The sequence below is a fragment of the Paramacrobiotus metropolitanus genome, unplaced genomic scaffold, assembly GCF_019649055.1.
Source record: "Paramacrobiotus metropolitanus isolate TYO unplaced genomic scaffold, Prichtersi_v1.0 Parri_scaffold0000167, whole genome shotgun sequence".
NCBI classification, from domain to species: Eukaryota; Metazoa; Tardigrada; class Eutardigrada; order Parachela; family Macrobiotidae; genus Paramacrobiotus; species Paramacrobiotus metropolitanus.
In genome coordinates this window covers 130469-144398 of record NW_026570387.1, presented here as the reverse complement: position 1 = coordinate 144398, position 13930 = coordinate 130469, and the positions used below count along the sequence as shown (strand labels likewise).

Sequence of the window (13930 nt, the reverse complement as noted above, 5' to 3'; positions counted from 1 at the left end):
TTTTTAATTACTCGCATCCATTCTGATGCATCACGCATCGTTCATTTGCTAGGTACAGCTGTCAGACGGGGACGAGCGACGATCAGACTGCGCCATCTCACTACAATAATCACTGCATTTTGCACATCCCTATCAGATGTCGCCGACTTTGGCTTGAGCAATTTGCCAATTGCATTGACACAATTCTCCGTGGCAAGTCTGAGGACACCGCCGAAGGAAATAAATTTCTAACAAAAATGCAGAAAGTTTTGGACTTCAGAGCAATAAATCGAAAGCAAGTGTGCAAAAAATTCGCCGCTTCTTTCCACAAAAGTGACGCTGCCAAAAGCGTGAAATCGTCGTTGCCTCACTTGTTAGTACTTACTGTAAAAATGTGGTGGCGTACCGCGCGGAAGATGTCCGTGTGGACGGTCCACGCCTCTGCTATCCGCGGGCGGTCGGTATGTTGTCAAGCGCACATGGTTAGCGTGCGCCAGTCGGCAGCGCCCTCTTTTCTCAGGTAATGCTGTACGGTAATGCGGCGCACGTGATCTGGTCTCGGTTCGTCAGTGGCGGACGGATTTGCAAAGGCCAAACAGACAAATCCAACAGCGTGAAAAGTGAAAGTTTGATTATTGATAACGTTGATTAATTTGCAAACGATTGGAAAGCCTTCTCCTTTTTGAAAACATTCATGCAAAAACCTTTGCCTCGTTGAATTTCGCTAAAGTTTAGTGGAAAACTTCCGAACAAGATCATTTCGCAGTGGTGGAATCAGCGTTGTCGATGGAGTGAATATTTCGTGTTCATTCACGTTTTGAAGCAGACTGAGAAAATCTGTTAAAATCTTCCCTCATCGCATTCTCATCCCAGGCATTGTGGATTGTTTAAATAAATTGGAAAACTATTTTGTCTCGTGATTGGGATTGGAAACAGCCCGTCTGGAAGATCGTGCTCGACGATCGCGAATAATCATCGGAAAAGTACGCTTTTCTGGGAAAATCCCAGCCTATCCCTGTTTTCCCGTGCTCCCTGATTCGGGATTATTTTTTGCATAAATCAGCCGTTTGTTGAGGATGTTTTGTGCGTGTAGATGAGCGATTCGACGGAGACGGTGGTGCAGGAGATGGAGAAAGCGGAGACGGACCAGCGGAGTTCGCCGCGGCCTGCTGCAACGGCGCAGACGGTCCCCGACGCAGCTGACACGGAACATCGGGCAGAAACCACGACGCAGGTTCGGGAGGATGTCGTCGTGCCTGCTGACAGTCAGACCGAGGGAAAAACGGAAGAAGACAGACGGAAATCCCCGGAACAAGCGCTGACGCAAGGTGAGAAAATGATGGATTTTCTGTTCTTTTTGAATTTTGTAATTTTATTTTTTGAATTTTTATTCAGCAGTTTCTCTTCAGACTATCAAAATTTATTTCAGTTTCTCTTCAGTATCAGCAGTTCACATCAGCAAAGTTAATTTTGGGATTTTTTTTTATTTTTCCCCGATTTCTAAAAAGGGCTAAAATGATTAGCAAGTGAATTTGAACGGAAAATACAAATTCAGCCTGCCAAAAAATGCCTTGCTTTTCTGAAGAAACGATTATTTTTCTTAGCTTTTATTTGGTAGAATTATTTAAAATCACATTACTTAAAAATCGGAACAAAGTTTTGGAATAACGTTTGATTTTGTTCGGTTTCAAAAATATTCGACAGTTAGGGAAGATTTATTGTACGTTAATTTGGGTGCGAAAAAACCTAAAAAAAACCTTTTGAAATTTGTTTTGTAATTATTTTACTATTTTTATGTTGTTGAACTATTTTTTTCCTGATTTGTACTTGAGGGAATAATTATCCTGCGTTGGAGACGCAGATAATAGAAATATCCTGAATTTTTTCGTTTGGAAATTGATTATTCGCGCTGTCGCTGGTGTGTGAGTGGAATGAATATTTTGAATAATTGGTAGAAGACACAGGCACAGTGGAGAAGGAGGAGAAGAGTGAGGAGCGCGCGGCCAGCCCGGTGGCGACGCACGTGCCGGACGGCGCCGTCCTGGCCAAGCCGGACGTCATCGTGGACGTGCCGCCGACCGTGGTGCGCGCCGACAGTCCCTCCACGCCGCGCAAGGAAGATAAACACGCGGCGGCGGAGGATAACGCGCCGGGGCAGCAGCAGCTCTCCCCGCCACAACATCTCGAAGGTGCGGCAAAAACTTTGCGCGTTATTGTGTTTTAAGAGAATTATGATAGATTTATCGCAGTTTATTTGCGGATTTTTTGTTTGTTTTATTTGTTGATTTTACGGATTAATTCCGGTTTTATTGCTATATTTTTTAATCGATTTTTTGTGATGCTCTCTAATCTGTTTTCATTTATTTGGTTAGTTTATTCTATCTGTTTATTTGTTTTCCATATTTGTGAGTTAAGTTATTGATTAGTTTTCTCATGATTTCGTCCATGAGTTGATATTTTCGTTATTTTTGTGATTTAATTGAGTTTATTTACAGTATATTTTTTATTTATTGATTTTTTTTATTATTTCGTATTGTATTTTGGATTTTATTTTTCGTTTTTCTTTCCATTTGGTGATTTAATATGATTTAGAATCGCTAAATTACTCCCAGCTTTTTGCTGATGCGTACTGATTAATTTCTCCAGTAGATTTTTTTTCGCTTTTTTCATAACAGTTAATTATTGAGTGGATTCGGTGAATAATTTCGTGTTGTTCGTTGATAGAGCCGAAGAGCAGCGCCACGGAGCGTTCCCTGGCCGAAGAAGAGATCCTCTCGCGTATCGAGGACGTGGAAGACTGGGCGGAGGAGGAGAAATCCGAACCAGAAGAAGGCCCCTTCACCGAGGAAGAACCGGAAGAAAAAGAGTCCCTGGATGATGATCGCGACCGGCGTAAACCGCAGTACATTCCGCGCGGCACCGCCTACTTCCTCCACGACGACCGCGACGCCGTCTCGGAGGCCGCCGCGTCGGAGGAGGAGGGCTCCCCCGACGAGGAGGAGGCGGAGAAGACGGAGGGCGAGCCGGCCGCGGAGGGGAAGAAGAAGGAGCGGAAGAAGGAGGACGACCGCTGGGCGCATGATCTCTACAGCGCCGACGCGGCGGCGGAGGAGCCGGCCGCCCGCGGGGGCGGGTATGGCGGGCGCCGCGGGATGCGGGGAGCCCGCCGCGGTGGACGGTATGGACGCGGGATCGGGATGCGACGCGGCGGGCCGGTGCGGAGGGTCCGCGGCGGACGGATGGCCGCGCCGGGCGGAAGGCGGGTTGAGGCGGAAGAAGATGCGGGTGAGTGCGGGAAATTATTGTTTTGAAAATGTATTGAATTTCAGAATTTTCTCTATTTAATTTAGCTGGGTGGATGCGGGAATATTCCATTTTATTTTTTATAATTTGGATTTTTTCTTAATTAATTTATTTTAAGTTGATCGGACTTTTAAATTAAAGTTATTCAGTATAAATTTTAACCTAGATTAATTCGGTTTAATTTAGCAGGACTAAATTCAGTTAAATCGGCAGTTCAATACAATTAATTAGGAAATTATTTTTTAAAAATTACAAATGAATTTAATGCAAGTGCAATAAATTTAAAATTGATTCACAAGTTAAAGCCACGGCAACGAAAAATTAAATTCAAAAATTTCAAAAGTTAATTCAGGGAAAATTAAAATCGTATTGTGGAATTAAGTTCGCATAAATTTATTATAAAACTGAATCCAGAAGTTGGCTGCATTAAATTATTAGAATTAATTTGAATTGTGAACGATTAATTTTAAATTGCTAACGGTGTTCTTTCCCACAGGTCCCGTCCCCGCCGAATCCCAAGACGAACCGGAAAAAGAGAACCAGCGCGTGGAGGAGAAGAAAAAAGAGCGCTCCGCCGAGATGCCGGCGCACGAGCGCAAACCCCCCGCGACGGCCGCCACGGGGCGCCAACCCACCCAGGCCCCCTACCGCCCGCCGCGCCGCGGGCGCCCCGCCCACCCTCCGTACGAGAAATCGGCGCCGGTGACCCCGCGCTACCAGGACGTGGAGGACTGGGACTACGACGAGGACCATTTCGCCGCGCGCGAGTCCTACGGCCGGCCCCCGCCCCCGCCGCAGCGGATGCGCGGGGGCGGCCGCGGCGGGCGGTACGCGGCGCCCCCTCCCCCGCCGCCGCGCCGCGGACGCTACGAAGAGGAGTACGAGGATGAGTACGAGGAGTATGAGCGCGGCGGGGACGTCGGGAGTCTGTTCCAGAGTCGGGTGTTTTTGGACGGGGACGGGGACCACGGGGTGGGCGGTATGGTGGAGGGCCGCCGCCGAGGAGGGGACCCCCCGGGCCGCCGGCCGGACCATCCGCGCGACGCGCACCGGTAAACAGTTGATTTTCCGATTTTTAGTTTATTTTATTTCGATTTATTTTTGACCTTTTCGTCGATTATTGTAGAGATTATGTTTTTAATACATTTTTCTCGAGGATGTTTTTATTAAAATAATTATGATGGTATTTTTCTGAAATTTATTTTCTGAAATTTCTGTTGCTTGCAATTAATAATTTAAAAATGACGTTTTTATTAAAAGAAACTAATTATGACGTTTCAGTAAATCATCTGTGCCGCTGTTTTTATTCGTTATGTTTAATAATTTTGTATTGCGATTATTTTTATTAGAATAATTTTTCGTGTTAATATTATTGATTGTTTATTCGCGGTTTCTTACGTTTAGGTTTCGTTGCTGCATTTCGTTTATTGTTTTTATTTTAGAAGGTGTGTAGAATTTTTGGGATGATTATTTCGTTATTTTCGTTGAGCAGCGATGCTGACGAATTAATTGTTGGTTTATTTTAATTTGTTAATATTAATAACGATGTTTTCTGGATGACAGCCTGCAGCTGCGCGCATGGAAGCGGAACCCAGCGCAGCGCCGCCGCCGGTGGCGCGTCAATCCAGCTACCGCAACGACCGCAACGCTCCCGCGGGATACCCGCCGGCGCGGGCGGCTGCCCGTGAGCCCTACAGCGGACGGGTTAACGCGGCGCGGGCCTATCATTCCGAAAGGTAAGACGGCGGTTACGCAGCGTCGGTGACTTATTTTTCCAATTTTTTTAAATTTATATCTTCTATTCTGTTTACTTTTTTTCTGCGTCAATCGTTGCCGTATTTACAGATATGTTAATTACCATCAATTAATTACTGAAAGCTGTATTTACGGATATTTTCAGTAATTAATTAATGGCAATTAAAGCTAATTAAAATTAATTAATTAATGCCATTTAAAATTAATGGCAATAATAATTCGGCCCACTTGTTCAGAGTTTATAATGGGCTGTTGTAGTGAAGTGGCATTTAACCGGGGCGCAAGGAAGCTAAAAAAGCAGTCGTAACGTAATCTTGAGCTAAGTGTAGGTACTCACGTGTTGCTTTAAAAACATTCTTTTTCCATTTCTTGTTTAAAAATCTTTATCCTTTCGACATGTTATTCATCGGTATTGAAATCTTCCGAAAATTAATATCTTCGAAAATCTACTGAAGTTTTGATAAAGCTGGTAGAATTCAGTAAATTAATGAAAAATTATTTTGGGATTTATGACAGTTAATAATAAAAAAATGCTGATTTTTTACTGCGGCATGATCTTGATAAAACTTCGAAGATTAGAGACAGATTAAATTCAGTTAATTAAAAAAATTATTCATAAATATTAATTTGAACGAACTCGGAGAAAAATTCAAAGCCGCGCATTTATTTGTACAGCGGCAATTGATTTGAGCACAGTTTAATGCTGAGTACTTTTTTACGGCGACCGAAGCCTCTTGAGAAATTAATTCAAAACTTTTAATTTTAAAATATTTATTTATCGAAAATTTATTTTAATGTACTCAAAATAACACTTCTTCTTTACCGCGTATTTCTCTCCACAGCGGCAACGGACGCCAGTACAACCAGCCGGAGGCCCCGCCCCCGCGGTCCGCCGCGCCCCCCGCCGCCGCCGCCCCACCCCCGACGAAACGCTATTCGCGGCGCCAAACCAGCCACCCGGGCCCCGCCGCCCCCGCCCCGGCCGCGGCGCCCCCCGCCGCCGCCTCGGACGACGTGCGCAACGCCTACCCCGACTACTATTCGCCCGGGGGCGGTCGCCCCAACAACGGCCCGATGGTGGCCCAGGGCTACGGCTACGCGCCGCCCCCGCCGCATCATTACCAGAATTACGGGCCGCCCGCGAATTATTATCAGGTCCCGTACGAGTACGCCTACGGGCCCCCGCCGCCCCAGCAGGGCATGTACGGGGCGCATTATGGGACGCATTATTGAATAATGACGGCGGATTAAATTGGACAACGCGGAGTCGGCGGAATTTTCGGATTTGGAATTTTATCTTGATTTTTCCCTGTTTTTTGCTTTATTTTTCATTGATTAATGGACAGCTGGCGGTGGCAGTGTTTGCAGGTGAGAATATCATCAGCTGTAGGTTTTTTCATGATTTATTTTCTGTTAGAAGCTTTATTTAAAAATTAAATCGGAGATAGAAAAAAAAGAAATATGTAAATTGTATTTATTTCCATTTTTTATACGTGTTTTATTCTTATTGTTTAAAGCACAGTATTTTCTGTGAAATATTTTTATTTTATGCTTTTCGATGGTTTTACAATAACGAAGAAAGCTGTCAATTTGTAGATAAAATAAATACATCGGTTTCTTAATAGAAAACATACCGGCTTATTTTTTTATTTGGTATTATTTTCTTGCAGAATTTTTTATTGACAGCATTAGTTAGAAATAACAATTTTTAATTTATTTTTTAAATTAGCTGAACAATTTTTTATTAAGGTAATATATTTGCTTTTTTATTCATTTATTTTAGAAAAAATTCGACAACGGTGTTTATTTTTTTATTTAAAAAATTTTATGAATATTTCTGAATTAATTGGAATTTAAATATGATTATTTCTTGTAGGTTTCTACAGCTAGTGTACAGTAGTGATCCTCCCTGTTAATCAAGAAATAACCCCGCACCTTTTCCTCGCGGACCATCCCAGATTGTGCCGCAGCATCCGGCTTTCATCGGCTTCAGTTTTAACGCGGAATAGGTGCTTTTTATTTCGGAAATATCCCGCATTTTTCTCCGTAGGATTCCGGTAGCGACTGGTTACGGTTTTGTTGGTTGGTTGTATTTTGCAGCACAGACATTTAGCAATTTTTAGGAGACAATGCACTTGTTTTTCTTCGTTGGTGACTGGATGTATTTTGTGGCAATTTAGTATAATTTTCACATGTTTTACGCGTCATGTTTTTCCACAACTGGTTCCTCGTAATAATTAATTCTCTCTTGTTATTTTTTCCTTGTAGCATGGGACTGTCGCAGTATTACTGAACTTCGATTAATGCACATTAAATTCAGGCAATGCATTCACAGTCGATGGATTCATTTATTAATTTGTACATTCATTTATTTATTTACTATCCGTTTATTAGCACATTAATTTACTCTTTATCTAAATATTATTTTCTGTATTAAAGTGTATTTATTCTCGCGAAGCAATAACAAAGTATGCAGAAACATCGTTCTATACAAAGGAGAAATAAAAACAATCACACTGAGTCCGATTAACGTCCGGTGGTGGCGTCGGGCAGGCTCGCGGTCATCTCCGTTTCCAGGGCGTGGAGGCGGTGCGCGGGTGGGAATTCCGCCGGGTATTTGCGACGTAAATTCCGCACACTACCGGTCAAAAACAGATAAACAGTCATGAGAAAAAATTAAGAGTAATTAATCAATACAGCGGTTTCGTGGATGTCAGCATTCGACAGTTATCAAAAATTATATTTCACAAAAAATTTATAGGGTATACACATTTTTGTTTCTATTTTTTGTGTAAATTTATAAGGGAAGGTGATGCAAAAAGACATACGTTGTTTCCTACGTTAACACAAAGCGGCATTTATTACAATTATTATGATTATCATCGAACTACAGTAGCCAAACTCGGTTTGGGTGACCTTTAAGGCTATTGGAAAATCTTTTTGGTATTTGGAAAACTTTCATCTCTTAAAATCAAACAAAAAAAATGTATAAAGTTACTCTTCTGGGAATCGAACTCAAGCTATACGCGTACAGGTCAAAAGCCGAACGTATTAATATTAATATCATTACAGTGGACTTCAAAATTTTGTTACACTTATGTAATCACGTAATCACAAAACGCGCGCAAGCAGGCACTTTTCTGTACTTGAACAGCCACATTTTGAACTGGCCATCGGCCTGCTGACATTAACGCTGACATCTTGCGCATTTCCCAACGGAAACCATCGAACGATATCTCAAACGAATAAGAAAAAAATTTCAAGAATTTTGATACCAAACAAGCTGTGTTTTATGAGATCTAAGAGAAAATCGACACGTCATCTAAAGTTTCTCGTAGACATAGCATAGGATTTGAATCCACGGTTTGATTTCAGTTTTCACACGGAAATCGTACGCTTTGTCTATGACAAAATAAAAATGGCTCGATTTTCTCTTAGATCTCATAAAGGATGACCTGTCTGGTATCGAAATTCTCAAAAATTCTTTTCCCTTTCGTTGGGTATATCGGTTGATGGTTTTGGAATGCGCAAGGTGCAGGTGTTCAAAGCCTTGCACGTTCCCTTTTTATTGGTCATTTGGTCGCGGCCAGTTATTTTTATTGGTCATTCGGTCCCGGATCGAATGTAACAAAATTTTGAAGTCCACTGTATTGCAACTACGGTAGCCAAATTCCGTTAACGGAGACTCCAGATACAGTAAGTACGATGTCACACGCACCTCTGGAACAACTTTCGCATCGTCTCCGGACGGACGGAACGGGCGTGGCTGTTGCCGAGGAGCTGGAGGACCATGTCGACGACGGGATGGCTGAGATAGGCGGCGCGTTCCATGCGGATCAACAGCTCGGCGGCCGCGTGGGGCGGCAGCACTGTCGGCAGCGCGGGATCAGTCTCGTGGTGGTGCACCCAGCGGTTAAGGGCGTCGTACAGCGGCTGACACGCCGGCTGGCGGATGTGGTCACGGTAGTTGGCCACGACGCTCAGGGCGCGCGACATGTCCTGAATGCTGTCGGTGTCCAGCTCGCCGGCTAACCGCCCCTCGAACGCCCCCTACAGCGTGCATCTGCTGATTAATGCCATTAAATCTGACTGATCACAGATAGTATTATTCAATATTTCTTTCTTATCTCTTTCTTATTCAATATTCAGTATTTTTATTTTATGTTATTTTTCACTACAAACCCTTTCTTTTTTTATTGTTTGTATTGATTTGTTATCACAGGAATCATACCACTTTCATTTAATGGTTGATCTATTTTTCTTTAATGCTACGGAAGCGGAAGTAGATGAGTACATTTAAAGTAAATACACCCTGGTCATGCCAAGATGGCGGCCCGGCATTTTAGTTTTCTGCCGAATTGTGTTTCGCAAGGACGGTCGATATTTTTTAAATTTCAAATGCAACGTTTTTTTGCGCATTTTCTGGGTACAATTTTACTCGATTTTCTGTTGCGATGCCGCGAAAACCCTTTCTAAAGCGAAGGCATCGACTGAACGAGTCATGGCAGTGTTTGAGACCGAACTTAGCTCACCCAGAAATTCAGGAACAACTTTAGGCGCACGAAATTGAGGCCAGTTTGAGGATAATCGAGCGGAAGCTTCGGGAACAGCAACTGCAAATTCAAGGGCTGGACGGTCTGGACCAAACCCGCAAAACGCCACGGGGAGCAAAATCGTTGTTTCTCCAATACAAAGCGTTGTCAGAGCGGCGCTGCGGCAGTCGCTCTTTATAGGATCGTTTGATAAAACATTTCGATACAATTTGTATGCTCTGCCCAGAGGCCATAGCCTAGTGATGCCTCTCTGGGCCTTAGAGTATGGAGGTTGTGGGTTCGATTCCCATCAATCGGCAGATTTTTTCCGAACTTCTATACGATCCTAGCACATCCCTTGCAGCGCTGCCCGAAAAAAGTTAAGGTGGCCATTGGGATTTCTCAGTTTGCAATGTCGCGCGCTTATTTTGCCAACGGTGATGCAAAAGTTGACGTGCAGTTCCTTCTAGACTGTATTCTGCACAGCATGGTTACAAAAGTACTTCCCACGCTTGCACGGTGACCTCGCGAAGGAGACCGTCCTACAGTCTGACCACGCCCACAGCTATTCCGCTGCCCTGACCCAGGAGCGACTGGAAGTCAATGGTGTGAAGTGCAGTCCGAAGGAAAACTGGATGGGCAACTCACCCTAATTGAACCCGGTGGACTAAGGCATACATGAGAATTTACAATGAGTTCTGAATAAGGGGAAGGCAGCCACGGTAGCTACACTGCAGCGCACTGTCAACGTGGGCTGCTCTAGTTCTGTTATTCCTGCGGTTCATCACCCGCACAAATCTTGGGTACCCTGAGTCTAAACGATATGGAATACATTGGGTGATACCGTACAAGTTAAAAAAAAAGTTAAAGTTTCTACTCAGTCGTGCATGGGAATTTTTTGAAGGGAAGCTGCCAACTTGGCGTGACCACCGTGTGTGTTAACGCGCTATGCATAGACTGCGCGTATTACGTACGTACGTGCTATGACGTACGTGTTGTCTGTTCCGTTACGTACGATTTGCTGTTCTTATCTAACGCATTTGATCGCTAATTGCATCCATGATTCTGGTTGAATGAATCAGTCTGAAGTTTCTAACTTCAACTAAATCTGTGAGCTTGTTTCTAGCTGAAAGGTCGTGTGACTCTAGGTTAGAAGGAAGTTCATTTCTTTCGTTCTGTTCTGTTCTGTTTGCTTGTTCGTTCGGTTTGGTGATTAAACAGTTGGGAAGTTTCCGAGTGTTTCGGTTTCGGTTACTTTCGTTAGGCACAGCAATCCGCTCGTACCTAGCGGAAGTAGGCCGTAGTACCACTTACGGAGTCCAGAGCACTCTACCCACCCACTCTACCGATTCCCACTCTACCGATTGAGTAGGTTTGGTCATCTAGTGCGGTTGTCGTGGTGCGACTTCCGCATAGCATGTCAATATCAGCCAATAAATATTTTTCTGGGAAATGTTTACGTTGTCTTTCACTGACCGGGATGGCGGCGCGCAGACCGTTGACGAGTGTGTTGCCGGTAGCGGGATAGCGCAGCAGCATCTGGCCAGCGAAGAGCAGCGTGCCGAAACTGACCTCGTCCAGGCCGTCGTGCAGGCGCTGCAGGAAGAAGAGATGGACGCGACTGGTGTCCGGCACCCGCGCATACTGCAGCATCTGCACTACCGTCACCACATCCTTCGCGCTCAGCTGGCGGTGACGGCGGACCAGCTGCGTCAGCAGCAACCGGAAGCGCCCATCGGCGTGCATCGCGTCCCTGCAATTCCGCCACACACCATCCAGATGACGTTAAATTTTAAAAGATAAAATTTTTTTTATTAAAAATAAAATTATTATCCATAGAATGAGTCGAATTTAGATGTTACGAAATATACATTCTGACAAATAATACTCAGCAAGGCGTTAACAACACAGTAAATAAAAACACAGAAGTTATTAATATTATTCAAAAAGATTCAAATTTAAAGGGTGAAAAAATAAAGAAATAAATTGAACAATTTTGACATATTCCTCTAAATTTCGTTATAAAAAAATATCCAGTAGTTTTGCTAATGTTTGGTTTATTTATTATTTAAATTTCTCAGATTTATCATTTTACTTTATGTCATAAGTTTCGTAGTATATTAGTTTTTATTTTATTTATATTTATTATTTTATTGTCTAATAATTTACATTACCTTTTATTTTATTTATCTAATTATTTAATTAACATCTAATAATTCATTATTAAATGTTGCTATTTTATTTATCTAATGACTTACTATTTTTCTTTATTTTGCTGATATCTACATATTTATATTATTACTAAGAATGTATTATTTTACCGTAGCTGCTCATCCAGCGCCCCGTTGGCTTGCAGTTGATCCACGATACAATTAACCACCGCCATCAGATGATGGGCCGCCATAGCGCCAGCGTCCCGCTCCACCACGCGCATCATCCCCTCGAAATCACGCGCCTCGTGAATGCGCTGCAGCAGGCGGTCCCTGGCCCGCGGCACGCTGGCCGGCGCCTCCTCTCCCAGCACCCCCGGGTCCAGGGGCGCCGCCGCTGCCTCCTCCTCCATCTGCTGCAGCAGCCCCCGGTCGCCTTCGGCCGCGGGGCCAGCGTCCCCCGCCGGGGGCAGCGGTGCGCCGGGGGACAGCGGGGGAGGGCGTTCTGGGGGGTACTGGTCGGGGGGTTGGGTTTGGCGGGGAGGGCGCACTTGGGGCTGGCGGGCTGCCACTGCCACACATCGTCCAGGTCGTAGTCGGCCAGGTGGGGGCCCTCCATGGCGCGGGCGTGCGTCCCTTTAGGACTGACGGCATCGTGACGGGGTACCGTTTTCAGGGGCTCGGGCCGGCCCACCGCGGTGCTCGCTGCGCGCTGCGGGATGGCTCCCCGGGGCGGCAGGTACCGACAGGAGCGCAGGACGACCAGGCAGCGGGGGAACAGCGTCGACAGCATCGCGCAGCCGATCAGTTCCACTTAAGTACAGATTCACAAGCGCTCAGTCCGCCAACACATCGAGATACTCTAATAAACACTCAGCGCTGATGTGGTCAAGTCCTGGTTGCGCCAAAAACAACCACCTGAAAAAAAGCAAACCGTCTGCAGAAGCTGCGAACGGTTTGCTTTCTTTCAGATGCTTGGTTTGCTGCAAACCTTCCTTTCCAGTTTCTACAGCCAAGTTTAAAATCCCATGCTAGACTGTCACCCTGCGCTGTGGCGAATCAAATTCAATCACAACACAAGTCGAAACAACTCCTCTGACAGAGAACCACAATCAGAAAATGCAGCCAAATTGAAAAGCACACAAGAAAATTGAGTACTTTACTTAGTACTGAGACTACTGACTGCTTCAGTCAGCTTCACGTGAATCACTGCTTCAGTCAGCTTCACGTGAATCACGTCCGTGTTGATTATTTGGGCACACTGCCGTCCGCCGGCGGTTGCTCTGTCGCCAATATTACTGTAAATCTCTTATGCGATGAAGTGGCGTAGCGTGGTAGTGTTACTGCTGCGAATTCAATTTTTGCTTTGTCAGGCTCTTCCACGAAAATAATCCATGTCAGGAATAAGATTTTTTTTGCCAATAGCCACCCAAATAACAATAATCGCAAGCGCTTGCATACTACTTCATGGTTAATTTAAACACTAAAAAATCTCATTTATTTTGTTCCTATCGCATACGTACGAAACGTTTACATTGTCACGAGTACGACTGGTACAAGTACATTATGTATGGACAATCATACTGTGATGTGGTTTGCAACGGAAGGAAGTGGCCAGAAAGTATCAGTCAATTAGTATTGTGATAAGTGTACTTTGGTCTTTCATAAAACAATCAATAAATTGTTGACTTATGGTTTGTCTATGAGTGCTTTTGAGTAGAAGGCGTGTTCTCTCATCTTTCATATTTTGGATCAGAAATCAGTGTTGAAGTGCGTGAGGGAGAAGAACTTCTTGTTAATGAATTAATGTCATCTTGCATGGCTAGCAGCTCTGGAATATCCGGTCTTAGAAAGTGTTCTTTGGAATGTCTTCTTGTCCTTGATCTTGTTGCACTGTTAGTCTGAATGAGTTTATATAAAGGTCAACGATAGCAGAACGATTGGGTTAGCGTCGTGTCTGTAGTTGTTAGTCAGTAAAGGTCACTCACCACCATAAACCATCAGTAGCCTTACGCTATCTGACAACATACTGTACACCAAGTAGTACTTGGTGCAATGCGGCTGTTGTTTTATTGGAGGAGATCGGTAAGAAATTCTTTGTTAGAAAGGAGCGAGAGTCGGTCCACGGGTTTCTTTGCGTCAGCATTCAAATGTGAAAAATATGTGCGGGAATGCGGCGAGTGTGTTGTGTGCATTCTCTTCTCGTGCTAA

General features: G+C 44.3%; 2 protein-coding genes across 4 annotated transcripts; one reads left to right on the top strand and one right to left on the bottom strand.

Moving 5' to 3' along the window:
* The first annotated feature begins 596 nt into the window (after window positions 1-596).
* Window positions 597-7359, top strand: LOC129600210 (serine/arginine repetitive matrix protein 1-like). Of its 2 annotated transcripts, none has more exons than XM_055498655.1 (8): window positions 597-962; window positions 1073-1307; window positions 1944-2168; window positions 2704-3264; window positions 3779-4334; window positions 4846-5018; window positions 5880-6405; window positions 6914-7359. In XM_055498655.1, the coding sequence occupies exons 2-7, from the start codon at window positions 1073-1075 to the stop codon at window positions 6272-6274; spliced, it is 2145 nt and encodes a 714-aa protein (XP_055354630.1). In that variant the 5' UTR covers window positions 597-962; the 3' UTR covers window positions 6275-6405; window positions 6914-7359. The 2 variants fall into 2 exon arrangements, with proteins under 2 accessions (XP_055354630.1, XP_055354629.1); XM_055498654.1 differs by having other exon boundaries at window positions 1935-2168.
* Window positions 7360-7374: 15 nt separating this feature from the next.
* LOC129600216 (uncharacterized) lies at window positions 7375-12874 on the bottom strand. 2 transcript variants are annotated; one of them, XM_055498663.1, is made up of 5 exons: window positions 12711-12874; window positions 11891-12637; window positions 11046-11322; window positions 8756-9087; window positions 7375-7675 (listed from the first exon to the last, which is right to left on the bottom strand). In XM_055498663.1, exons 2-5 carry the CDS (start codon window positions 12130-12132, stop codon window positions 7564-7566), a joined length of 963 nt encoding a protein of 320 aa, XP_055354638.1. In that variant the 5' UTR covers window positions 12133-12637; window positions 12711-12874; the 3' UTR covers window positions 7375-7563. The 2 variants fall into 2 exon arrangements, with proteins under 2 accessions (XP_055354638.1, XP_055354639.1); XM_055498664.1 differs by having other exon boundaries at window positions 11891-12581.
* Between the last annotated feature and the right edge of the window lie 1056 nt (window positions 12875-13930).